The sequence below is a fragment of the Desmodus rotundus genome, chromosome 6, assembly GCF_022682495.2.
Source record: "Desmodus rotundus isolate HL8 chromosome 6, HLdesRot8A.1, whole genome shotgun sequence".
NCBI lineage: Eukaryota > Metazoa > Chordata > Mammalia > Chiroptera > Phyllostomidae > Desmodus > Desmodus rotundus.
The window spans coordinates 140,483,386-140,509,723 of NC_071392.1; the positions used below are offsets into that span (position 1 = coordinate 140,483,386).

At 49.0% G+C, this 26,338-nt stretch overlaps 2 protein-coding genes across 2 annotated transcripts in view; one reads left to right on the forward strand and one right to left on the reverse strand.

Moving 5' to 3' along the window:
* Positions 1 to 26,338, forward strand: part of MYOZ3 (myozenin 3) — a 373,398-nt gene that overhangs the window by 282,121 nt on the left and 64,939 nt on the right. The window lies entirely within an intron of this gene.
* CCDC69 (coiled-coil domain containing 69) overlaps positions 470 to 26,338 on the reverse strand; it is a 28,372-nt gene continuing 2,503 nt past the window's right edge. The window contains exons 2-9 of the mRNA XM_053927419.2: positions 13,404 to 13,473; positions 11,005 to 11,111; positions 10,451 to 10,538; positions 4,477 to 4,550; positions 3,292 to 3,393; positions 2,690 to 2,809; positions 1,730 to 1,827; positions 470 to 1,002 (exon numbers count right to left, since the gene is read on the reverse strand). Coding sequence (XP_053783394.2) covers positions 825 to 1,002; positions 1,730 to 1,827; positions 2,690 to 2,809; positions 3,292 to 3,393; positions 4,477 to 4,550; positions 10,451 to 10,538; positions 11,005 to 11,111; positions 13,404 to 13,473 — 837 coding nt within the window. The 3' untranslated portion in view covers positions 470 to 824. The remainder of the gene's footprint in view (positions 1,003 to 1,729; positions 1,828 to 2,689; positions 2,810 to 3,291; positions 3,394 to 4,476; positions 4,551 to 10,450; positions 10,539 to 11,004; positions 11,112 to 13,403; positions 13,474 to 26,338) is intronic.

The following is a 26,338-nucleotide window of genomic DNA, read 5'->3' on the forward strand; positions in this document are numbered from 1 at the left end:
CTTTGGCCGTGGAGTGTACTCAGACCTGCCCAGTGGCCCCTGTGCCCACAGGGCACTGAGAGTGAGGGACCTGGAGGGCTGAGTGACCTTTGCCTGGTCAAGGGGGAGGCACTCTGGCCATCACCCCTGAGCTGACTAGATTCTGGGTGGGACCAGGAGCAGTGGCCTGTCTGTCTCCCTGCCTGGCCCCTGCCTTGGCTGGATTGACCCCTGGCACGGCCAGCCCCAAGGGCTGCTAGTGACCCCCTCCCAGCCGCTCACTTGCCCCAGTTGATTCACAGGGTCTGGCCCACTTCCTCCCCCATCCGGCAGCTCCTAGTCTGACCCTAGAATGGGACACTGTAGTGACATAAGAGTCATTTGTTCAGTTCCCCCAACCATTTCAGAGGGGCGGTAAACTGAGGCCGAGAGAAGGCCAAGGCACAAGGGGGACGTCTAGGGGTAAGCTGATGAGCTGGCAGCCAAGCTGACAAGTTAGGATTGGGAGGTTGTATCCTCTTTGTCTCGCGGTCAAAGTGGCACAGGATCCCCTGGACAAAGCCTCAAAACTCCCTGATGTGAACAGAGAGAGGGGAGGGAGGAAAGGGCTCCTCTTGCTCGTTCCTGGGCCAACTCAGCGGAAGGCTTCCCAGGGCCTCTGAGGCCCCCTGGGTGATTCTACGTGGCCCAAGCCCCTGGGGCTCACTGGGCACACACCCTGGCTCCCATCACACTCCTGCCCTCGTCCCCTCCTGGGAACAGAACGAGAGGCTCCTGCTGTCTTCTCTGGAAAGTCCTGGACAGGAGCTGTGACCACAGGTGTCATGGCTGCCCAGGCCCAAAGCCTATGTGGCCAGGAAGGAGACCTCAGTGGGAGTGACAGAGGCCAGAGGGTAGGAGGGGGAGGCATCAGCCCCAAGGACCCGGTAGAGCAGCTCCTCCTTCTCCTGCTGGAGCTGTCGCCTTAACTGTGACTCCTTCTCCAGCGCCTCGTGGGCGAGAAGCAGGTCCTCCGAGAGCTGCCTGTGGATGCAGACAGAGACCAGGGCTGCCTCTCAGGGCCTCCAGCGACTGCAGAGACCAACCCACCCTCTAGGATGCCTTCCTTAGAGGTGCTACCAGCCTGCTCCAGGGTCCCCACTGCCCCATCTTGTCCACCTTGAACACAGTGGCCATTTGATCTGTTGACCAAGGAGAGTGGCCCTCACAGGCGGACAGCTCTGGGGTCAAAGCTACCCCAACACTTAGCTGTGTACCCTTGAACAAGTTATCATTTACTCCTGCCAAGTTGCAGTTTCCTCCTTCGTGAAATGGGAAGGCGAAAAACGGGGTCCCACTCTTAGAGTAATAAGGAGGCTTAGAGGATATGCAAACTACTCAACAAGTTATGTCTGACCCTTGGTATTAGGTGTCATTTACTCTGCCCTTAGAACTGACTCATTCGTGTACTTTCATCCATTCATTTGACCTCTTGAGCTCTACGTTTCTGGTTCCCCCTTCTGAGACTGGGCTCCCCCATGAAGTGCACTCAGCCAGGATAGGGACAGACAGATACTACTCGGGGCCTTGGTTTAGGTTTCTAGGCAGAGCTGGTCCCTGGGGATACCTGACTCTCGAAGAAAGAGGAGCCCTGTTCCTTGGAGAGGCCTGTGCCTGTCAGTCCACACCCCCGGGCTTCCCTGAGACTCTCAACTGGAGATTTTGGCAAAAAGGGCAGGGACGGGAGGAAAGGAGGCAGGGGGACAGCTACCTTGAGACAACTGTCTGCTTGCGGCCTCGGACAAGGAGGTCCTCATTCTCCTGTTGGAGGGTGGACAGCTTCTCCTCCAGCAGCAGGTTTTTCTCTTTCTGTGACAAATCAGAACGAGCTCGGGAAGCCACCAAATCCCATGATACAAGGTGCGCCGTCACCTCCCTCTTATCTGTGGTCACTGAAAATACTGATTCATTCTAGATCAAATGTTCCATGTCATGGAACAACCAGATGACTTAAAACAAAGAAAAGAAAACTAGGGGGTGAACAGAGGCCTGCCAACTTTTACTTTTGCCACATGAGAACATTAAAAAAAGAATAGAGCCACTGTTCGTATTACCATCATTTCAGAAGAAAAAGGATATTCTTGGTTCTCCAAAAGCCAGGGAATATAATATATAAAAATCAAATTGAGTGTGTCTGTTACGCTATGCCATAAAAATGATTGAACAGAGTTCACGTGGGACGTTTGCGATGGTCTGATGCACATAAACGTCTGTGGCACACCCAGGAGCACGGAGACTTCTTCCAGATCAGTGGAATCTCTGTTCAGACTCAACCCTAGGTTTCCAAGGGTCCCCTTCTCCTGGAGACGAAGCCACCTGTGCCTTAACGCCCACTGCTCCCCAGGCCTGTGCTTGCTGACTCTGGCCTCCCACATCTGTCTGACTTGTCAGCTTTCCTCAGCCCCTGCCTGAGGACATGTGACATCTGCCAACCCCTCCTGATTAGCCACGGTGTCAGTCATGTTACAGCAGCTTGAGTAGCAAGAAAAGTGCAGGACCCACATGACAGGGAGCCACTGCTTGACCCAGACTGGCCACAAACCAGCCTCAGCTGTCTCAAGGGTCAGCACAGGCGGCAGGTCCAAGCCGGTGGGATCTCATCAAGGTGCCTGTGCCCTGCACACCCTTCCCAGGAAACACCGCCTCCCCCCAGCTGCTTCCACCCACATACCACTGTTTCCATGAGGATCAGCCGCTTGTCTAGCTCATGAATACGCTCATTCTTCATCTCGATGACAAAGTGCAAGCTCTCCAGCTCCTGCTCCCAGAACTGACTGGGGCTCCCGTAATCCTAGACAGGGACATGGAGTGACGTCGTCAGACCAGCAGGCAGAAGGGCAAGGGCTATCTCCCTCCTCCCGATTCTGCCTCCAACTCACTATTTGACTTAACAGATGTCGCCTCCCTGTCTTGGCCCATGGTAAGTGCTCAGTATGTCGAATCTCATTCTACCCCAGTAACACCCACTGAGGCACCACGGATGAGGAAGCCATGGCTCAGGCAGGTTAGGTTGCTCGTGCTAAGTGGTAGGCTTGCTGTTAGCACCTAGTCCTCTCTGAACCAGAGTCTGAGCACTTTGCTACCCCATAATCCTCTCTTTGAGCCTTCCCTTTCCCCACAGTGACACAGGGACCCTGTTTCTTCCAGACACCTGTGAAGCTAAGAATGTCAAGTCCGAGCCCTGTCCTAGAAGACAGACTGGACTTTCCTGTTGCCCAGACCCTGACCTTGCCAGATATTCCAGGAAGGGCCCCCAGGTGTACTGCCACCTACCTGGATGTGCTTCTTATAATCTCGGCTCAGAATGGACTCCTCTACCCTCTTCATCTTGGCCCGGAAGTCCTCCAGCTGTGAGGTCAGTGCGTCTATGGTCTCCTGGGGAAGGAAGCAGGAAGGAGATGATGGAAGCCTGGCTCACAAGGCAGAGGTGGACCTCTCCACACCCTGGAGAGAGATCATTCTCAGGTTCCTCAGTCTGTCTTTGCCCTTCCATACCCAACAAAGCAGGCTTAACCCACTTCAACCACTGCTTGAAACAAACAGCCCTACTTCTCATTCCAAGGCTTTTAATGACTCTCCATAGCCTTGGGGACAATGTCCTGGTATTCAAGGCCAGTGTTAGCTTGACATTGAAAGTACACCCAGTCGGGCTCAATCCACGCTTCCAGTCTTATCTCTCACTGCTGCCCACTACACACCATCTCCTGCAGCCACATATCACATCACTTCTCCAATTGTAAGGTGCATTCTTCTCATTTCTCTCAAGGTCATTGGTAGTCAAGTCTCTGTCCATCACCATTTATCCCCCCCATCCCCTCCTCCACCTGCACATTCTTGTCTCCATTGCTTTCCCCTGCCGAGAATTCCCTCCACCAAAACCCTGCCTATTACCTTCAGGATAGAATGCAACCCCTTACTATGATTCGCAGGCTCCCCCCATTTGGCCCTTGCCTACCTCTCCAGCCTCAGTTCTCTCTCCCACTCCACTCTACATCCTAGCCACCTTGGACTTTTTTCAGGTGCACAGTTCAGGGTTGGTTTTGTTTTTCCTGCATAAGGCACCCTTCCTACCGTTCTTCATCTGAACAATTCCCATCTATCCTCCAGGTTCCAGGTTAGATCTCATTCCCTCCAGGAAATCCCTGACCAGCCCCATAGGGTCAGATGCCTTCTTTCAGGCCATCACAGGTCCCTGTGCCTCCACCTCCAGTCTGATCACACGGTGGCACCTGGCCCATGAAGTCTCCAAGATCTTCCCAACGGTCCTTGGAAAAATAGGCCAACCCTAATCTCAAGCCTGGTTGCCACATCACGGGGCCTGGAGACACGGAAAACAATCAACTCTGTCCCTGACACCTGGACCGAGACCACCAGCTTTGGCTGCTTTGGAGCGCCACACTGCTTCCCTGCGGGTCCTCCCCTACTCTCTCAGAGACTGACTGGCCCAATCCCTCTCACCTGCAGGGCTGCCTTGGCCTCCTGAAAGGAGCAGGAAAGGGCTTCTTTCTCTTGCTCATGTGATGTCCGGAGGACTGTAGGGGAAGGAGACAGAAAAGACCTTTGTGAGTTCAGACAACCAGACACTTCACACTAAAGCCTCCTAGCAGGTCCCACGAGCACCAGAGAGTCCCAGGGGCCACCTGGGACCCAGACAGGCCAAGAGTATGGGAATGCTCTTATCCATCCTTCTGCCACATGGGCTTGGGGCTATGTCAGAAGTATAGTAGATACTGAATGAAAGCTCATAGAAATGGAACAAATTCTATCCTGGGTGGAACCATGAGCCCTACGAGATTGTGGGTGCCACCCATACCTTGCTAAGGCTAAGACCCAAAGATCTTGCAGCAAGCTTGTTCATCTCAGACCACCGCGTGACTTGGAGAGGGATTAGGGCCAATGTTTTGTGAGGTGGGTTAGCCAAACGGTGAAATCGTTAAGTCCTTAGATGTCAGACCATGGCACAAAACTGTGGTAAGTACATTAGATTTGGGACCAGGAAGTCTACCTGGTCCTGGTTCTGCTTCTTCAAAACTGAGAAGCCTTGAGGAGATCACTTAAAATATCTAGAAGTCCTTTTACCTTGACTGTGAAAGGGGCCAACAAGCCTGGCAGGTGCCTCTAAGGGGCGAGAAGAGGACATGCAAGGGCTCTCCAGGCTGCGCAGTGCTGTGCAGAGCTGGGTTTTACGACTCCCCAAACCAATACCATTACATTTTTCATCCCGCCTCCTCTAAAAGTACCTTGTGCAAAGTTCCAACATGGAAACGACCAGTCAATGGTGGGATGGGAAAGGACAGAGAGGACACGAAAGGCCCAGACACAAGAAGTCTGTACCACAGTGGGCAGTGGGCAGTGACGCAGAGAAAAGAACATTCGGTAATGTAAATGTGAGGGAGGGGCATCTGTATCAAAATTATAGGTATAATTTTTTAAGGTTATGGGCTTACTTTGCCTAATTAATTCGCCCATCAAGACAGGTTCTGTTTCCAGGTAAGAAGGAGGGAGCACACTCTATCCTGTCCGTCCAGCTGAAGGCAGCTATAAGCCCTGGACAGAATAAAAGAAGCTGCTATTTCCAGACTCTGAAAAGTACATGGTGGCAGGCAGACTGGGCAAGAAGGCAAGAATTGGAAGTACCACCGAACCAGGAGATTTAAACAAGACCCAGAATCTCATGTAACTCAAATATTCAAAATGTCCAGGATACAATGCAAAATTGTCAGCATATGAATCCAAAATGGCTCAGCATACACATCCAAAATCGCTGAGTGTGCAACCCCAAATACTTAGTGTACAAAGTAGCAGAGAAATCCCAACTTGCCCGAAAAAAGAAATCCAACAGATGCCAGCACCCAGATGCCAGCACCGAGATGCCGTAGTATCGTTGCAGAGACTCGAAGGCAGCCTTTACAGAAATGCTCCATGCAGTGAGGGTGACCGCTCTTTAAAAGAATGGGAAAGTAGACAGTCTCAGCAAATAAACAGAAGATACTCAGAAGAACCAAAAGGAAATTTCAGAACTAAAAAAGTACAGTAAATGAAATAAAAAGTCACTGAGTGGTCTCAATAGGAGACTAGAGATGGCACAGAAAAGAGCTAATGAAGTTGAAGACAGATCAATAGAAATGATCCAGTCTGAACAACAGAGAGAAAATACTGGGGAAAAAATGAACAGGGCCTCTGGGCCTTTAAGACAACCCCCAAATGTCTAACATTTGTGTCATCAGAGTCGCAGAAAGAGAAGAGTGTAGTGCAGAAAAACTATTTGCAAAAAGAATGGTCGAATGCCCCCCAAATTTGGCAAAACAAACCTATAGATTAGAGATGATCACTGAACCCGAAACAAAGTAAACCCAAAGGAATCCACAGCCAGACCCAACACTTCTGAGAAGTAATGACAAAGAAAAACACCCTGAATGAAGCCAGAGAAAAATGTGTATTACTTAGAGAAAACAACAGTTTGAACGACTGTGGATTTCTTGTTAGAAACCTTAGTGACTAGAAGGATTAAGAACATCTTAAAACTGCTGAAACAAAGTAACTATAAATCCAGAATCCTGCATCCTGTGAAAATACCCTTCAGGAAAGGACGTAAAGCAAAGACGCTCTCAGGTGAAGGTGCCCTGAAAGAATTCATCACTGTAGACCTGCTCTGAAAGAATTACCCAGGAGATGCCTCAGACAGACGGCAAATGATACCGAGGGAAACCAGGAACTTCGGGGTGTATGGGAAGAGCAACAGAACTGGTAAGTACCTGGGTAAATAGAATAGATTATCCTCCCCTTGAGCTATTTAAAATATGATTGCTGGTTAAAAGCAAAAATTATAACATTGTCTGACAGGGTGGTCAGTGTACGTAGATGAAAGACATAGACAAGAACAAGAAAAAGGGGGGAGGATCGAGGGGCCCAGAAGATGGTAAGTTTCCTACATTCTACTTGAAGTGGCAAAATATTAATTTAAGTAGATTGTTACATATATTGTAATTCTTAGAGCAGTGATTATATAAACACACAGAGAAAGAGTAACAGTAAAAGAAAGAATAGGTAAGTTAAAGGAGAATATTAAAAAATATCCAAAAGAAAGCAGGAGAGCAAAGACAGAGGGTAAAAAAAACAGAGGACAGGAAACAAATACCAAATGACATACTTGAATTCAACCATATTAATAACAACATTAAATTAAATGGTCTAAACATACCAAATAAAAGATGGAGAAAATCTGAATGGATTAAAAACTTCCCAGCAATATGCTATTTATAAGAAACCCACTTTATTTATTAATTAGAGAGAGAGAGAGAGAGAGAGAGAGATCTGTTGTTCCACTTATTTCTGCATTCATTGGTTGATTCTCGATTCTTGTATGTACCCTAACCGGGGATTGAACCTGCAACCATGGCGCATTGGGCAACACTATAACCAACTCAGCTACCTGGCCAGGGCCTTACAAGAAACCCACTTTAAATATCTGTCACAGGTAAGTTGAAAGCAAAAAGGTGGAAAGCTGTAGTGGCTCTACAAATTTCAGATGGAGCACACGTGAGAATGAGGACAATTATCAGGGATGAGGTATGCCACGATAAGGGGGTCAATTCTGCAAGGACACATGATAATCCTCTATGTTTATACAACTAACAATGGTTCTTCAAAATATATGAAGCAAAAACTGACAGAACTGAAAGGAGAAAGAGACAAATACACAAATACTTGATATAATTATATACTATAATTACAGTATAGTATAATTATACTCCGCAATATTCAATAGAAAAGCAGAAAATCAGTAAGAGTATAGAAAAATTGAAGAAGCCCATGAACCAACTTGACTTAATTGATTCATTTATAAAATATTCAACCTAACAATAGCAAGTATGCATTCTTTTCAAACAGTCACAACAGAGACCATCCTGAGTCATAAACCAAACCGTAACAAGTTATCAATACATTTATAATGCTAAAAATAATATCAGAGCAATGCTAAGCAAACAGAGCTGTTTTCCCACAATAGCCTCGTGAGGTCGGGAAGGTAGGTCTGAGATATATAGAAAGGGAACTGAGACTCAAGGTAGATTTCGGGGACGCAGAAACGGAACTGGGGTCCAGTGACAGACCCTGTCTCATGGGTGTTGGTATTAAAACACTCAAACTCCCAAGGCAAGGGCCTTGATTTCATTGCAAAATGTTTTGTGCTAATGTTGCAATATGTTTCAAGATTCTTACAATTGTTCAGACCTCTGTTCTAATTATGCCATTTCTGGGAATCTAGGGACATCATGTGAAATGTGGGCACATCTTTATGCAAAAGACATCGAGTGCAGTGTTATTTGTAGTAGTTAAAACCTAGATGTGTAGACTCACGAGAAATTAAGGAAAACCATGCATGCAATGGTCTTGACTTTATAAACATTTTAGTAGCTCCATAATTACATGGAAACATGTTTGAAACAATGCAATGTTACATGAAAAGAACAAAATTTTACCTGTAAATAATCATCTTTTTAAAAGATAAATGATTCTGGGGAAAGGTCATGTGAATACTGATGATTACAGGGAAGACCAGCATAACATTTTCCAGGTTAACTTCAATAGCATCAAACATGTATGGAAACTTTTCCAAAGAAGATATACAAATGGCCAAAAGACACATGAAATGATGCTCAGCAAAATTAGTCATTAGGGAAATGCAAATCGAAACCACAATGAGAAACCACTTTGTACCCAATAACATGGCAAAAACAATGATAATCATAGTATCAACAGCGACAGAAAACGACAAGCGTTGGCAAGGATGTGGTGCGGTCAGAGCCCTCGTGCGTTTCCGGGGGGAATGTAAAACGGTGCAGCCACTGTGGAAAACAGCTGGTAGTTTCTTAAAAAGGTTCACATAAAATTACCGTCTGACCCAGCAATTCTACTCCTGGGTGTGCACCCAGGGGAAGTGAAAGCAGGTGTTCAAGCAGGTGCTTGTACTTGTGGCACTATTCACAGTGACCAGTGCCAAAGGGTGGACATGGGTGACGTGTCCATCAACCCATGAATGGAAACAAAGTATGGTGTGTCCATGCCAACAATAACGAAATATTACTCAGCCACAAAAAGGAGTGGAGTGATTTGTAAAATGGACAAAACAACAACAACCGAGGAATGGAGTGCAAATGTGTGCTGCAGTCCGGATGAGCCTTGGACATGTCGTGCTGGGTGGGGGAAGCCAGAGGGGGAGGCTGCAGGTTGTCTGCTTCCCTTTACACGAGTGTCCCGAATAGGCAAGGCCCTGAGACAGAAAGCAGACTGGTGGTTGCTCGAGGCTGGGGGTCAGCAGGGGGGCATGTGGAGTGACCAGTGAGTTCGGGGTTTACTTTTCGGGTGATGAGAGTGTCCTGGAACCGGATAGTGGTGATGGTGATGGATGGACAATGGTGATGAATGTGGCCAAGATTTTGCAAAAAAGGTTCACACACGTGTAAGTATCATTACTATTACAGGAAGTGGCAAAAGTCTGGAATTACCTAAATGCCTACACCAAGGGGCCCGGGTAAATGAACAAGGGCGCACATTGGAGTGTTACGTTGTTATTAAAACATATGTCACAGAAGTTTAATGACAAGTTGTTGATACAATCAAAGTAAAACAACAACAATTCATCTTCTCCACCCAAAGTATGTATGTGTGTGTAGATGTATATTCTAGGTATATACAAAAAAAATGAAGGGGCCTATATCTAAGGGATAGCTACCGAGTTCTGAATGGAATTGCAATACTTTTAATCTTCTCAATAATAAAATAATAATGCTCATAAGTATTTGCTAAATCTCTTGCAAAATATCAGGCACTGTTCTAAATACTATCTATGTAAAAATTAAATGAAATACAATACCCTATGAACAAAGCTAACTAACTTCTTCAAGGTCACACGGCTGATAAGTGGTAGAGCTGGGATTCAAATCCAGGGCTGTAGAGCCTGAGATCCTAACCATAATGTTATAAGATCGTTTTGTTTCATCTTAGATTCTAAATTTTCTGTGAGGACCACATTTGGTGATATAAGAGGAAAGAAAGCTATTTGAAAAAAAAAATTCAACCTAACAGAAATTGTAAGCACTGTCATTATTGTGAGGAAGAAATATGAATATTAAAAAAGTCTCCTATATGTTTAGGTTTTTCAAATTTCCTTTAAGGAATGTGAGTTGCTTCTAAAAAGGGGAAGAAAAGACCTCCCAACTAGGGTGAAGCAAGGCACGGTGTCAGACGTTTCAAGCAATGCCCCAAAAGACAAGTCCAAGGACCCCGAGGATTCCAGCCCTGAAGCAGCCAATTAATTGCTCATGAACCAGAGGTCGGAGGGCAGGGCCCATGTGAGCCCCCACTGCCCCATGAACTTGGCAGATGGGGCCAGAAGGAGGGCCCTCCCACATCCTCCCTAGAGCATCCTTACCTTGCAGGGCTGCCTCTTGCTCTCCCTCCAGGACTCTTCGCTGCTCCTCCAGTTTCTCTTGAAGCTCTAGTTCCCTCTCCTTCTCCACCTGGGGGTGGGGGTGCAGAGGCGGGTGAGACTGAGTAGGTTCAGGTTCATCAGAGCCTCACTTACCCATTCACTGACCACTAGAGCTACATGGAGCTAGGTGATCAGAGTTGCCCCGCCCCTCTCCCCATCAGACATGAAACTTGCTCAGAGCAGTAAAAGGCCTCCCAGACACAGCAGGTGTGGCTGACTGCCCAGGGGGAAGGGATTTAGGAGTCTTCTAATTCTGAAGCCCACTCAAGGTAGGAAGCCCTTCTACTTTGTTAGCGTTTCCCCAGCTTTCTTTGCAAATACTGGATATAATGAATCATATGCAAGCAGTTACGAGTATTTGTTCAACAGATAAAGAACTCCCTTCTTGGAAAAAGGAGTAATGGATACCACAACAATAAATCAAAAGCTGGTCCTCTTTCTTGGATTTTGCAAGGTGAGCTGAGCAGGAGGAAAAGAGAGTGCTTGGGATTTACCTGTTGTGCCCATTTCTTCTTGTCCTCTTCGTGCTCCTGGAGAATCCTGGTTATAACCTTCCGGTGCTGCTCAGCCTCCTCTGACGCACAGAGCTGGACAGTTGTGGCTATGGGTGAGAAAGCAAAATAAATAAATAAATAAATAATTTAAAATCGCACTGGGCCGAAGTGGGGTAATCACACTGGCGGAGAGAGTGTGGGAGGCTGGGGCTGAGCACCCTAATCTTGACCCCAGGAGCGGTTTCAGCTGGGGATCAGTTGCCCAGACAGCCCCCAAATGCCTGGCTTTGCAGACCTCCTGTTGCCCGCCCCCCCCCCCCCCCCCAGGATCTACAGCAGGGTTGGTAACTGACAGGACAGGTTCAGCCCATCTGCACTACCCACTAACCCCTCCCCCGCCCAAAAAGTAGTTGCTGCTATTTAATGACTGGGCAGCTTGTACTTAATACGGATGTTCAGCTTTTGTGAAGAAGCCAAAGAACTGGCAGCGTGTGCCTTTGTGTCAGCCGGGAGCTGGGGTGGAGGAGCAGCTGCCTCCCACGCTATCCAGCCCGTGGCTCTCCTGCTTGCCACTGTCCCCCCCTCTCCCTACTGAGGTGTGGATAAGGGGGGCCACTCTGTCTGGGGCTTTACCTGCTGGGGCCTGTGAGTGTCTGACCCTTTAGCATTTCCCCAGCTGGAGGGCGAGGAGCTGCGTGAGCAGGAAGGAGACACAAACAGGAAGTCTAGCCCTTGCTTAGGGAAAATCCAAAACGGCCCCACTGATGCCACTTGGAGTCTGACAGGCCCTGGGAGTGACCTGAGGGTGACCTGAGGCAGTGACCCACCCCTCTGTGCCTCAGTTACTCAATATGTGCAATCAGGACAATAACAATACATTTCCCATGGGATTATTGAGATAATTAAATCAGATACAATGGCAATAGGAAAATAACAACAGCAGGTAAGGACTACTGAGAGCTTCGCACGCCCAGGATCACGCCCCACTCTGCTCCAGGTGCCTCACAGGCATTACTCACTTAATTCTCACAGTCATCCCATGGGGTGGATGCCACGATTATTGCCACTTCACAGGTGAGGAGACTGAGGGACAGAAAAGTTAGGCAATTTGCCCAAGACCTCCCAGTTCACCATCGGGGAGAAGGGCCATGGAGCCACACAAGCTGATTCTGCAGCGAACTCTGCTGACTCCCACCTCATTCCCCCGACTGTGCACGAAGAGCCGTAAGCACAGTGCCAGGCACTTGGGGGTGCTCGGTGCTCTCTACTGTCCACTGCGTGGCTTCTGAATGTTCATCAGGGCTCATGACCAGCGCCGTTAGCATCGTTATTCGTGTTAGTATTATGATCACAGACCTCCCCGGGCAGGGTCTGGCCATGGGGGTGATGAGAAATGCAGGAACAGGGACTGCAGAGCGAGAAGTCACCACCGACCGAGGTCAGTCCATCCAGATAGAGGAAGAGTGAGTCAGGGCCCTCAGTCCTGGGGGCCAGCAGTGGCCAAGATCAGAGAGCCCCACATCCTCGTAAGTCATTGGGCTCAGGGTCCCAAGTGTTAGTCCACCAGACCAGTAGCAGAGTGGCCCCCACTGGGGAGAAGCTTATTCAGAAACAATGTCATCGTTAACAATGCAGGTTCTCCAGCCCCACTCCCAGAGATTCCGGTTTCACTGGTCTGTGGTGGGGCCCCAGGATCTGTGTCTTTGAAGTTTCCCCAGGTACTTCTTATGTACAGCCGGGCTAGAGAAACTCTAATTTCTGGCCCAATTGCTTATCTGGTACTTGAACTTCATCTACAATATCCCTGACCTCCTCCGGGCTGTAATTAAACACTTTCAGAGGTGCAGGACTCATTCTGTTACTAGGCAGTTCTGATGGCTTTAGCCAACCACCACACAAAAAAGTCCTTTGAGATTGGACTGAATTCTGCCTGCCTGTTTCTGCTACCTTGAGGCCCTAGCTCTGACCTTGGGATGGCACCGTACAAGGCTTTTCTTCTCCATCGAGGACACTTCAGACATTTGGAGAGAAATGCTATTTTTATTGCAACATCATCTTCTTTCCAGGCAAAACATTCTCTTTTCCTTTCCTGGCTCCTTAAAGGACCTGGTTTTTAGGTCCCTCATAAGCCTGTTTTTCTTTCCCTGTACACCTTCCAATTTTTCTGGATTCCTCTGAAAATGTACTTTACAGAAATAAACTCAGCACTCCAGGTGCGGTATCAACAGCCCAGGACAGGAAAGCCCTGGTCAGAACCATCACCTCCCTGATTGTAGGCACCATACTCCTGTTAATGTGACCTATCTAATATCTCATGAGATATTTAAGTAGATATATGACCTTGGTTAATTATAAAGTAGAAAACCTCATGGAAGGTATTTATGGATCCGGCTACTCACCTGTGTCCCCATTGGGGGGACCTAGTTCCTGGGGCTCTGGTCTGGGCGGCTGATCTGGTTCTCGGCGTCTCTGGAAGAAATGGCACAACCATGAGGTGGAGGTAGAGGGTGGGAGGTCAGTGTGAGGATGGATGCTGCAGCAGGTCTCTTCCAAAGGCAAGACAGGACTTCCGACTGTGCCAGCCCCCTCAGGCTGCCTCCCTCCACACCCCAAGGCAGCACTCCCTCTGCGTGGAAGGGGTTCCCAGGGCAGGGCCTTGCGTCACAGCCAGGGAAACCCCTGTGAAGAATCTGATGCTGGCTGAGCACTCTTTAGATTTTTGTGGTTTGGCTTCTGCCACAAACCACAGGGCCCTCCCTACCCTCTCCTTCCTTATCCCAGGACTTGGCCAGACTTTGGCTTCTACCCTCACTGTAGTTATGACCTTGAGGTACTTCCCAACCTTCACTTCAGAGACAGCTCCCCTTTCTTCTCAGGGCTTGCAGCTATCACAGCTTCAAGCCAAGTTTCCCTTAAAGTTCTGTGGTATGGGGAGCAGAGCATCAGAAGTCAAGGCCATGGTTTTACCTGCTTATTATCTGTCAGAAGAGGCTGCTTCCTCAACCAACCATAAGGAGGCAGAAGTACTTACCTGGCCCCCTGGGATGAGGCTGTAATCGGGATGTGGGATGTACCGGGCACTATGCTGTCGTATCTACACTACCTGTCTAATCTGTAAGGCAACCCTGGGAAGTGGGAATATTCCCAGTTTAAAGATGAGAAGGCAGGTTAGGACCCCATCGGGACAGATTAGGGGGTAACTGGCAGAGTCAGGTATTTGAGCCACACCGAGCCGGCCCTTTAACCATCCTTGGGCAGTGCTGGTTGGATCCGAACGAAGGACAGGATTGATGGGTGCAAAGGGCTTCCTAGACCACAGTGTCAGTGGTACCCAGATTTTTAGTTTTCCTGGGTGAGCGACATTTTTAGTGGGAGACTTGAGATGGATTGATGAGCAAGGGTGCTGAAAAAAATATTGGTAGACCATCATTCTCATTTCCTAAAATAGAGGACATCTTAACCTTCCAAAATATAGGAAGGCAGACGCAAGGCCTCTTCTTCCAGGAAAATGGAGTGACATCCTCACTGCACACTGCAGAAACACTCACACCTTTTGTTTTTCTCACTTCACCCCAGATCGGGGAAAATTTGGTCCAGACCTGGCACTGACCACTGGGCCAGAATTAGGGTGGAAAAAACGTGAGTACTTTTGTATGCGTCTTGAGATATTCTTTAAAAAATAATAAAAAAGATAAACTAGACCCTACTTTGAGAAACTTGAAAAAATAAGTCAGCCTATAAAAAGGCTATGAAAATGTTCAATTGTGAATTATCACTGTAAAAGAAAAACTTTATCAGATTTAAAAGAGTAATTATTAGCATAAAAATTATTACCAATTTCATGAACTCAAGAACCATGGAAATGCTGCTAGAAAGTATACTTCTGGTTGGGGAAGGAAGATAAGTGAAGAGAAGACTTCTAGAACGTTCTGTTCCTGGCACAATATGAGCCCCCAGCAAACTGAGGGAGGCACGGTGCCTCCCCCAGGCCCTGGGGCCCCAAATCTGCTCAGTGGCAGGGCACTGCTGATGACTGAGTCCTCCATCCACCCTGTAAAGACTCAGCCTTCCCTTCCCAGGGGAGAGGGAGAGGCCTGGCCCAGGCACCAGCCAGGGAAGCTGTCAACACAGGAATCCGGGGAAGTGACAGGAGCCAGCCTCTCCACCCAGGGCTGGAGGAAGGAGGGAGATAAACATTAATGGTTGTCTCATCCCTGTTGCCACCACTGGCTACACTAATCTGGGCAACATTTTCATGGAGTGAGAATTCCTGAACTCCAGTTACGGCTCTTCCTCGAACTTGGACAAATGCCTTTCCTCCTTTGCAAAGAGGCAGCGAGGAGGTCTAATTTAACCCATGGCCCTCGGGACATTAGAGGCTAGAGTGGCCTAAACCAGAACTCTGGGTCGCCCAGATCTGGATTCAAATCCTAAAGCTGACACCGAGTGACCGTATGACATCCCCAAGCCTTGGCTTCCCCTGAGGCTGGTTCAAGGGTTAGACGAGGTAATGCACCTACAACACCTGGCACATTCTAAGAGCTCAAACACTGCCTAAGTTCGCTACTTCATGTTTGAAAAAGATGGCAAGGACACAGACTCCACAGGGCTTTGGTAGGTCGCTCAGGCTGCCTTGGGCCTCAGGCTGCCTGAAATAAGATCATAAAGCTCATGAGAAATTGTTTTCTTCCTGAGAAGCACCATAGAAAGGGGGAAACTCTCCTTCACTAACAGCTTTCGGGCCACGGGCAGGACACGGCCTGCCCCCGGGGTCCCCAGATCCCGACAAAACCACCCCAGGACCACTCCGTCAGAATGACATTCAAGGCTCGTCACAGTCTGTCCTCAGTGTACCATCCCCCTCCTCCTCCCCATTATATTTTTTTGAATCAAGGTAACATTGTGTAAGTTTCCGGAGTACACATTAAAACTGGGTATCTGTGTACACTACGAAGTGATCGGTCAGCACCGTAAATCTAGTCTGCACCCATCGCCATGCACTTGCCCCCTCCCCCATTCCCCCATCCTCCACCCCCTGCACCTCTGGCAACCACCAACCTGTTCTCCTTATCTATGAGCTTTTTGTTTTTGCTTTGTTTATTCATTTGTTTTATTTTATAGATTCCACATATAAGGAAAATCCTACGGTATTTACCTTTCTCCGTCTCACTTATTTTACTTAGCGTAACACCTTCAAGGTCCATCGACGTTGTTGCAAATGGCAAGATTTTTTTTTTTAATGGCCAGGTAGTATTCCATTCTATATATGTGCCCCAGTTTCTTTACCCATTTATCCATCGGTGGAAACTTAGGTTGTTTCCATATCTCGGCAATTGTAAATGATGCTGCAGTGAACATAAGGGTGCAGGTATCTTTCTGAGTTAGAGTTTTTGTATTCTTTGGGTAAATACCCAGAAGTGGAATAGCTGGACCAACTTCAGAGTTCTTTAATTTTTTGAGGAATCTCCATGCTGTTTTCCATAGTGGCTATACCAGTTTACATCCCCACAATGATGTACAAGAGCTTTCTTTCCTCCACATCCTCTCCAACAGTGGTCCTTTCTCCTCTTCCTGGTAACAGCCACTCTAACAGGTATGAGGTGATATCTCACTGTGGTTTGGATTTGCACCCCCTGATAATCAGTGATGCTGAGCATCTTTTCATGTGCTTGTCGGCTATCTGTATGTCCTCCTTGGAAAAATGTCTATTCACATCCTCTGCCCATTTTTTAATTGGGTTATTTATTTATTTTTATTATTGAGTTATATGAGTCCTTTATATATTTTGGAGCCCATTTTCTTAATATTTAAATATTTCTAAACATCTTTTTCTAACTGTAGCTGTAGCAATGTATATGTGTGTGTATGTATATACACATATATATTCAGTATTGGAATATTACATTATTTCCTTATATCTTAATTTTTCAAATATATTATGAACATTTACTACATGGCACTAAATATTCTGTAAAAAACATTAATTTTAATGATTTCAGCATTACATCCTTATGGATGAATTTAATCAATAATCTACTGTTGAGTATTTAGATTATTTCCATTTTTCAATTCCCAAATTATGCTTTAGTTAGCATACCGATGTATGAGACTTTTTTACATGTCTAAAAGTACTCATTCTACCTGCCAGAAAGGCTCTACCAATCAACTCACCCACTCATGGCCCACAAGGCCAGTTTCACTGCACCGTGGCCAACATGGAATAGTACCATTTTCTTAAAAATGTTGGCAAATTAGCTGGGTCAAAACCAAACCAAAACAACCTACTGTACCCCAGCACGTGTGTCCATGCGTTCAAGGCCATCCCATGCTGCTTAAGATGCCCCAGCATGACATACGGGCACCCCTCGGAGAGGCCGGGGGTTCGGTTCCAGACCACCACAATCAAGTGAGTCGTCATCTTTCTCCTGGTGGAGGGTTTTGCCTTCAATTTGTAAAAAATGCAACATCTGTGAGGTGTAACACAGCACGGTGCAATCAAATGAGGTCTGCCTGCACATTCAGCAGTTTCTCAGGCCTCCGGGCCCAGCTCACATATTGTTTCTCCTCTGTCTCTCCCCGGGACTGAGGCAGTTCCCGTCAGCTCGAATCTCCGGGGCCTATGCAGACACCCATGTAAGGACCTACCTGGTTACCTGTGTTTCTCCTGCTAGTCCAAGGGGCTCCCGGAGGACAGGGACCATTTGCAAAATCCACTGCAGATTTGCCCCGTTAGGATGCCCAGAGCAGTATTTGCAGGAATGTGGCCCATGGGCCTGCTGTCTTAGAACCACATGGAGCTCTGGCTTAACGCGACTCCCTAGGCCCCATTCTAGACCTACAGAATCTGGGGGCGGTGTATGTGCTGGGAGGCTTCAACCTCCAATCTCTCGGTGATTCAGGCGCTCATTAAAACCTGAGGATACATTGCCCAGAACTGAGTAGGCATTGATAAGCAACCACTGCATGGAAAAATCCCCAGGTGGGGCCCTGGCTGCTTCCTCCGCAGACGTCACAGAGCAGAGTTCGCCCTGCAGTGGGAGAGGACAGGACCTGGGAGGGAGACAACAATTTCCTGTCCAAAAGCCAAGAGCCTGGAGAGGCTGAGGACAGGGGTGGGACACCTAGGTTGAGCTCTGGAAGAGGGATGGCAGCCGGAACCCCAGTTCCAGCTTTGCTCAGTGACTTTAGGGAAGTCCATTTCCCTCTCTGGACCTGTTTCACTATCTATGATGGGTCAGGGTTGGAACAGATGTTCTCCTCCATCCTTCTGAACTCCAGGGCAGCCCTTCAACTAAGAAGGCTGGAAACAGGATGCCTGTATCTTGGTGACACGTTCAGTTCTGGGGCCCAGATCCTCGTTGTCAAGCAGACCAGAGCCCTGCCCTGGCTTTGGCCTGAAGTCAACCTGATCTGAGTAGGACTTGGCTGCCCAAGGCAGACACAAAGCCAGGCACAGTGGGAGGACAGTGTCCCAAGCTGGGGAGAAGCCAGACAAGTTCAGATGGGGCCTGGTGAGGCCCCCAGAATAGATTTGTACTTTGGAGGGTAAACTGACAAACTGGAATGTGTCCAAAAGGAACTGGTAAGACGTGGAAGGAGACTCCAAACCAAATTATAGGAGGGACCGTTCACAGAACAACAACAGTTGGTCAGTGTCAAGAGCAGTCAAAAAACCCTGGCAACTCTCTTCAAATCTCTGCAGAACTGCAGAAACTTCTAGGCTGTGGTCCACAGTCTTGGAGAGCAGGGTTGTGGCCAAGGACTAGAAGGTTCAAGAAGTTTCACTTCAACATGAAAAAGGATTTCAGAACTCTCCCAGACAGAAGTAGGCTGCCTTATTGGAGGGCACTACATGGTGATGATAGTGAGCGCTCCATCATGGGCAGCATACAAGGAGAGGCAAACTTCATTTTGCAGGTTGAACCAAGTGAACTTGGAGAACCCTTAGCTCCAACAGTCTATAATTCTATGAGGTATCCCTGACGCTCAGCAGGTAAAGATTTCTGGTAAGCATGAAGTGTTTAGCTAGTGCAGATGTTAACGTAAAAACCACCTGCATTAACAGAGCCTCAGAGGGCTCTGTTGAGTATTATGCTGCACTTTGGGTGAATTTCCAAAGTTCTATAGTCTGGGGGAGACTCCTCAACTTCCCTCAAATTCCGGGCCTCACCAGGCAAGGATGAGTAAGGCAGAAGTCACCGGGATAGAAACTGCCCAGCTCTTCCTTACCTCGCGAACCCTACCCGGACGACGGAAGCCAAGAGTAGCCCTAAGGATGGCTCGGCCTCTCTTGAAGACACTGATTGGTCTAACCTTGCTGCAGGGACCACAACTCCACCCCCTTTGTGGACTTCAAGGCTTTGTGTATTCCAGATGGAGTGCTTTGATTTATGTCCTCAGTGTTCTGGCTTAGTTTACAGAATTTAGTAACCAAAGCCACGTTAAGAATTCACCTAGCTCCTTCCCTGTCCCCATAAACCACAGCCCTGGCTTCCCTTGGCCACACAGTTCCATCGCATCCATCTTGACCCAGAAGACAGGGTTGCAAGGACCCCTGGAGTCAGTTTATTCCAATCCCCACCTCCTATTTCCAGATGGAAAACATGAGGCCCGGGGAGCAGAGGCTTAATGAGAATCCAGAATCAAGGTGGAGCCCGGAGTCCCTTCCGTTTCCTTAATCCTGGGACTAGACTGATCGAGCAGCTCAATGTGTAGGGGACGGTGATTCTGAGCCGCAAGGGACTCAGGTCACACCCCACTGCAACATCACAGCTGCCTTTCCGGTGTCGGGACTCAGCGTGGGTGGGGCCCTGGCCCCATCAGTTTCAGGATCTGAACAACCACAGTCAGAGCCCATTGGCTGAGGGTGGAGGCAGGAAGGAGGTGGGGGTGGAGGCCCTAGGGGCCCCCTCCAGGGCCTTGGGCAGAGGAAAGGCAGGGACTAAATGCTCAAGGCTGTTGAGAAATGTTAGTGTTCACACCCAAATGACAGAAGCTCAGATAGAAGAACACCATAAACCCAGGCCTCAGTTTCCCCACCTCTAAGACAGGCAGAAGAATTTTGCCAAAGTAATGCCTGAATTTGATTTGCATTTTCACAATGTCAGGGATGCTTAGGATTTAGTTCAACGCCTTCCGTTACATAGTGTGGCATCAGCATCACCCAACCGCCTGTCTGAGGGGCAGACCAACGTGGCTATACCACCCACGTAAAGAACGGCACACCAGGCTGTACCACTCAGCTGTGCTGGGGGCACGGCCTATTGTGGGAACACCTGTGGTACCACCAGAGCACCCTGAATGGGGGGCTGGGCGGATGTGGTCTCCACAGTACTTGTCTGACCCACCGATGAGGGAGACATCAGGGGAGCACAGAACCGCTCCCTCTGAAACACCTGCTGAGCCAGACCAGGGCACACAGTTGTGAAGGCCTTGCGTGCAGCGCCCAACCCCAAGCTCACACATGGACAGGCTGAGCCCTAGTGAAGGGCTCTTCAATAGACCATATTCTTTTGCTTCCTCCCTGGAGCCCACCTTTTCCTGACCCCTATCAGCTTCCCGGGGTGTCTGCCAGTTCCAATCGCCTTAGAGGGTCAGGAGCTGGCAAAAGACTTGGCACCATTTCTGGCATCTGGGTCAGCCTGGCAGGCAGAAGGACGCTGCAGGAGCAGGACAGAAAACAAGGTCAGTGGCCGGGGTAGACGAGGTCAAAGATACACTGCCAAATACTGACCTGTTTCCCCAACCCAATGGCAAACTCTCTTGGGAGTCCAGGGTTGAGGCCCTGGCTTGCCACTTGCTTACTGTGTGACCTTGGGGGAACATCCTCCCCTCTCTAGGCTCCTGTTTCCTCCCTTCTGTGGCAGGGGGTTGGGCAATGGGTAGGTCAGAGCCCTCCTGGTCTTGATGCACTGTGGATGCAGAAGAAGGGGCAGGGTGAGGTGGTTCTGACACCTCACCCTCTGTCAACCTCAGTGTTCACTTGCCCCGGGGCAGCCCGGGCTGGCAGTCAAATGCACTCAACTGTCAGCCCTGAGTGAAGACAGCCCCTCCAGAGCACAGGCAAGGCAGGCCTAGTCAAGAGGGCCTGGGTGGGGGTCCTGAGCCCTTGCCCCAGCCCTCTGTCCTGGAGCAGCCCCGTGGGGAGGCAGTAAAAGGGAGGGCCTGGAGCAGAGGATGACAGCTAAGTGACCACCTTCCAAGTTCCACAAGCATGCTCACCACCCTGCAATGCCACCGCAGGCAGAGAGAGGCTGGCACCCAACAGCGAGGATGATGGCACCTACATGACGGCACCTACATGACGCCCAGGGCAGGGTCACTTGTTAGAGGGAAACACCGGAAACTGGCCTCACGTCCATAACTGGCCTGATACATGGAGGTGTGCAATACTATCCGCTGTTATTCACTTGTTTAAAAAACACGAAGTAGATCTTTACATTCAAAGATGGAGAGGTTGCTCTGGCCAGTGTGGCTCAGTTGGTTGGAGCATTGTCCTATAAACCAAAAGGTTGTGAGTTCAATCCCTAGTCAGGGCACATGCCTAGGTTGTGGGTTCGGTCCCCAGTCACTGAGCATTTGAGAGGCAACTGATCAATGTTTTTCTCTCACAAGGATGTTTCTCTCCCTCTCTCGCCCTATCTTCCCCTCTTTCTCAAATCAATAAGCATGTCCTCAGGTGAGGATTTTTTTTTAAAAAAGGATGATAAGGTTGGTAGAATACCAATATGCAAAATAAATTATTTCTATTGGTACCTAAATGCCCAGGAAAACATACCTAGAAAAGCACAAATGGATGACAGTCATCATTTCTAAAGAAAGGACTACTAAAATTATGGTTAATTTTGGTTTTACTTGAATCCTGAAAGTGTTTAAAACAATAGTGTATTCACATTCTATTTGTACAAAGACATTAACAAGAAAAAAAAAATGCCTCTCTTGGAACTGCCAAGCAGCCGAGGCAGCCATTTGACGGATGCAAAGCAAGGCCCAGAGACGGCACACCAGCTGTCTGACACCACACAGCCAGTTGGTGACAGAGGCAGACATGGGACCCACTCTTGGCTCACATTCCAGCGCTCTTTTTTCTGCAGATGCTGCAGCTGGGCCCACCGTGATCTAGTACGATCTCATCTCACCTAGGTTGCATCCACAAAACCCCTCTTTCCAATAAGGTCGTATCTATAGGTTCTGGGCGAACATGAGTGTTGGAGGGACGCTCTTCAACCCAGCGCAGATGACTTGTCGGCTGTCAGGCTGGTTCCTTAAGGAGGGAGTAGGGGGTGGGCTGCCTGGGCAGTGGGGAAATGGCCAGGAGGTCTGCAGGGTTCCCAGACACTCAGTGGCAAAGAATTCCACCTCTGGGGGGAAGAAATGCTGAAAGTAGGTCAGTCTGTACATCACTTACCTGGGGGGAGGGGAAGCGTGGACGGGGATGGATGTTTTATGTATTGTATGGCATTTGGCCTAGTTGTGCGGGAAGATTCAGGTTTGACAACAAAAAAGTGACACAAGATAAATGATTTTTAGGGATTAAAATTCATTTGCCGAGAGAAGTAGAATGGCTGGTCTTCAGGTAATGGACAGATTTCGATCCATCTACGGTAAAGATGGGTGGATTTTCTCTGCTCCTTCTCGTCTTCTCCCCTCCATGTGGGCTCATGGCAGCACCCCTCCTGTCCCCTGCCAGTCCTGCTCCCTGTCTGGCCCTGTCCCCCAGGTTATCCAGGAAGGCTCACAGTGCCCTGAGGGTGGGGGACACCGAGAGGACAAAGTGCGGGGGGTGGAAACCCCCAGTGTACCCCAACATGTCAGAGCCAGGACTCGGGTCACCTGTTAGACTCTTCTTTTTATGGGGGGTCCCCTACTTTTTCCAAGTATATTTTTTAAAAATCCTCACCTGAGGACATTTTTTTCATCACTCTCTTAGAGAGAGAGGAAGGGAGAGAAGAAGGGGAAAGAAACGTCAATGCAAGAGAGAAGCCTCGCAGGTGCGCCCAGACTGGGGCTGAGCGCGGCCGAGGACCGGGTAGGTCCGGACCGGGGATTGCATGCGCCCCGTGCTGGTGCCCAGACTGGGATCGGTCAGCAACCCAGGTGTGAGCCCTGATCCAGAACTGAACCTGCAACCCTTGGGTTACAAGGCTGCCGCTCCAACCAACTGAGCAGGTGACTGTTGGAATGTGACCTTTCGTGAATGTAATGCTGACACCCCTCAGGGCTCTTTTCCAGGCTGAGTCCCACTTTTGTCACCTGCTGACCTAGGAACTCTGAGGGGGGGTAGCCCCTCCCACCGGGCGTCACCATCTTGACCTGCCTACCTCTCAGCCCCTAATCTGAAGTTTTATCGTTTCTGCCCTTTTAACAACAACAACAAGCACAACAGCAAACACAACAATAAGCACAACAACAACAACCACCACAAGCACTGTGGGGAAGCATGGGCCCAAACTCGACACCCAGCAGGGCAGAGATGAAGTCCTTAAGTGACAGGGACAGAGCAAGCCGTCAGGGCGCCTACACTAGCCGCCTGGGAATTCAACCACAAAGGAAAAGACCAGAATTAAAAACACGTACGCGTGCAGAAAAGGTGGTACCAAAGGTGTGTCTCCAAGGCAAGCATGACTGAAGTTTTTCTAATGGGCTTTATGTCACAGAGTATACAGGTGTTCCTTTGTAGCACAGAAATCTGGTTCAATCTCGCAAGGTTTCAGGGTGCACATGTGCGGAAGCCTGTATTGGGTTTAGCGGGGATAATTTGGAGGGGGGATTATTTTTCAGGTTGGGCAAAAACCACTTGGAGGCCACATACTCACCCATGTTCCCGCGATGGCTGTGGCAGAGGGCTCAGCGCCCAGGAAAGGCAGCTTCCTTTCCCAGGCCCTCACCCTTGGCACACTGAGTTAAACAGTCAGATTTGCCCCGCTCCTACTAAGCAGATGTAACGGGCCCAGCCTGTCCTGTACCCCACTCACCCTAGCACAAGGTCAAGTCCATCCACTTCCAAACCCAGCCAAGATGCCCTCTCCCTCTAGATGCCTTCCCTCGTTCCCAACTTTCCCCTCTGAACGCAAAGCCACACTGGCACAGAGTTAGGATGAAACACAAGAATGCTCATGAGTAATGTAAACACCCACGTGTCCAACTGGTTAAATAAATCACAGGCCAGCCACAGAACATTAGCTAGCCATTAAAAATCATGTCTCTATGAACTATTTAACATGGGAAAATGCCCCAGCAAAATGCTGAGTAACTAAAACACAACCATGTAAAACAGTCACACTGGTGTATATTACACGGCAGGAAAAGAAAGACACTGAAATGTACACAGAGCCTCTCTCTTAATGGTGGGTTTAAAAGTGACTCCTAAGTTTCTTTATACTTTTCCAAATTTTGATATTCTGTGTCAGACACTGTAATAATCAGAGTAATTAGATATCTTAAGTGGAATCCTAAATATTTGCTAGTCCAAGACTTGCATCCCCTCTTCTAATCTTGCCAAAATATCATCTGACCTCTACTTGAACTCCTCCAGAGATGGGGAACTCACTACCCTTCTTCCTCATGAGAGGTAGAATCAGGCTTCCTTTAGCTTCCCCTCACTGACCACAATTCTACCCTCTGGAACAACAGAGAACAAGGCTGCTTCTCATGCCCCTTGGCAATACTTCAGAAGTCCGAAGGCATTGGCCAGCCTCCAGGCCTCCAACCCCAACGGTCTTTCAAGGACATTAATGTCCCCCTGGCTCCCACATCTCTGCTTGCTTTCCTTGGGTACAGTTTGGGCAGGGATGTCCTTAAAGTATAACTATGTTTCCCTTAAGCCATTACCACATTTCCCTCTTATCAGGGGCGTGCCGCTTGCCAGCCAGTGTATCAGGGACGCTATTAAACACATTCTTTCATCTAATCTTTAGAACAACCCTTGACCTAGGAGCTACTATCATGCTTATCTTACAGCTGAGGAAACTGAGGCATAAAGAAGCCAAGTTCCTTCTACGGTCACTGAATGGATACGCGACGGAGTCAGGACTGAAGCAGCATGGAGCCCAGAGCCTCGAGTGCCAACTTAATACATGGCCACGTGAATCCAGCTCTAAACCCCTGCCCTCGGTGTCTCTGGTTGAGTTTCGTTCTTCTGCCCACGCGGGCTCTTCCATGTCACTCCCTTCTGCATCTCTCCCTCTGTCCCGCCTGGCCTGCTACGTGGACATGATCACGAAGGGCTGCTGAGAGACAGACTCATCGAGAACCTGCTGCCTGAGGCCCAGCTTTGGGAGCAGTGCTGAGCCAGGTTCTCTGTCCCCTGCTCAGGGCTGTGGAGCTGTGGCCAGAGCAGAAGCCCCGGGGACTGGGGAATTCAGACATCATTCCAGACACCTGCACAGAGGGTTGGCCACGAGGTACCATCTCCACAGAGGGGCTGGTAACCTGTTGGGGAGGGAAGGCCCTGCATACTCCCGCCTCGTTCCTACAGGTAAGTCTATGGAAAATTTGTTTCCTGGGCCCCTTCTGTCTGTCCAGCCTTCTCCAAAGTCTGCCCAGGGAACATGGCCACATCAGCCATGGTCTCTGCCAAGACAGGTATAGAAAGGACCACATCATGCAGATAGCTCCTCAGTACGCACCCCGGTTCTGCTAGGGATCCCCACACATTCATTCACCAGGATTTCAACTTATCCCCATAAGGCAGTGACTTGGCCTCTCAACGGAGTCTGGAATAGCTCGTCAGCCGAGACCACCAGGCACTGTAACAAACTCAGCAAACCCTCAGATCCTTGAACCTGGAGGGACTCTGAGAAGTCCTAGTGGTCAAGCCCCTGTCCCTAGCCAGGGTAGACCCCACTGAAAGCTCTGGTCTCGTTCCTTGCTACCTGCTACCTCCACTCTCCATGACGAGCCCCATCATACTGAGCTTTTTTCTGGTTCAGCCTTTGCTCAGGCGGTTCTCTCCACCTTGACTGGGTAACTCCTACTGAACGTCCAACACACAGTCAAAGCATCCCCCCCACCCGGTCCCAAATGCCTTCCTGTATCTCCCAAGGCTAAATGAGCTACTCCTTTCGCACGCTGGGCTAAGCCCTAGCCTGGCTCTTGTTAGACCCACACTGACTCCTGCAAATATTTACGCAGCACCTGCTCTGTACCAGGTGATGAGCACTGGATAGGGAGTGCAGAAGACCAGGTTCAGCTGCACAGCTTTGCCACCAGCTGGCTCTGTGACTTTGAACACATCACTCCTTCCTAAACCCCGGTTCCCTCACCTGTAAAGTGGGGAGGATGCTGCAGCTCAGCCTCACTTCCAGGGCTTTTGTGAGCTCAGCAGGATGTGCAA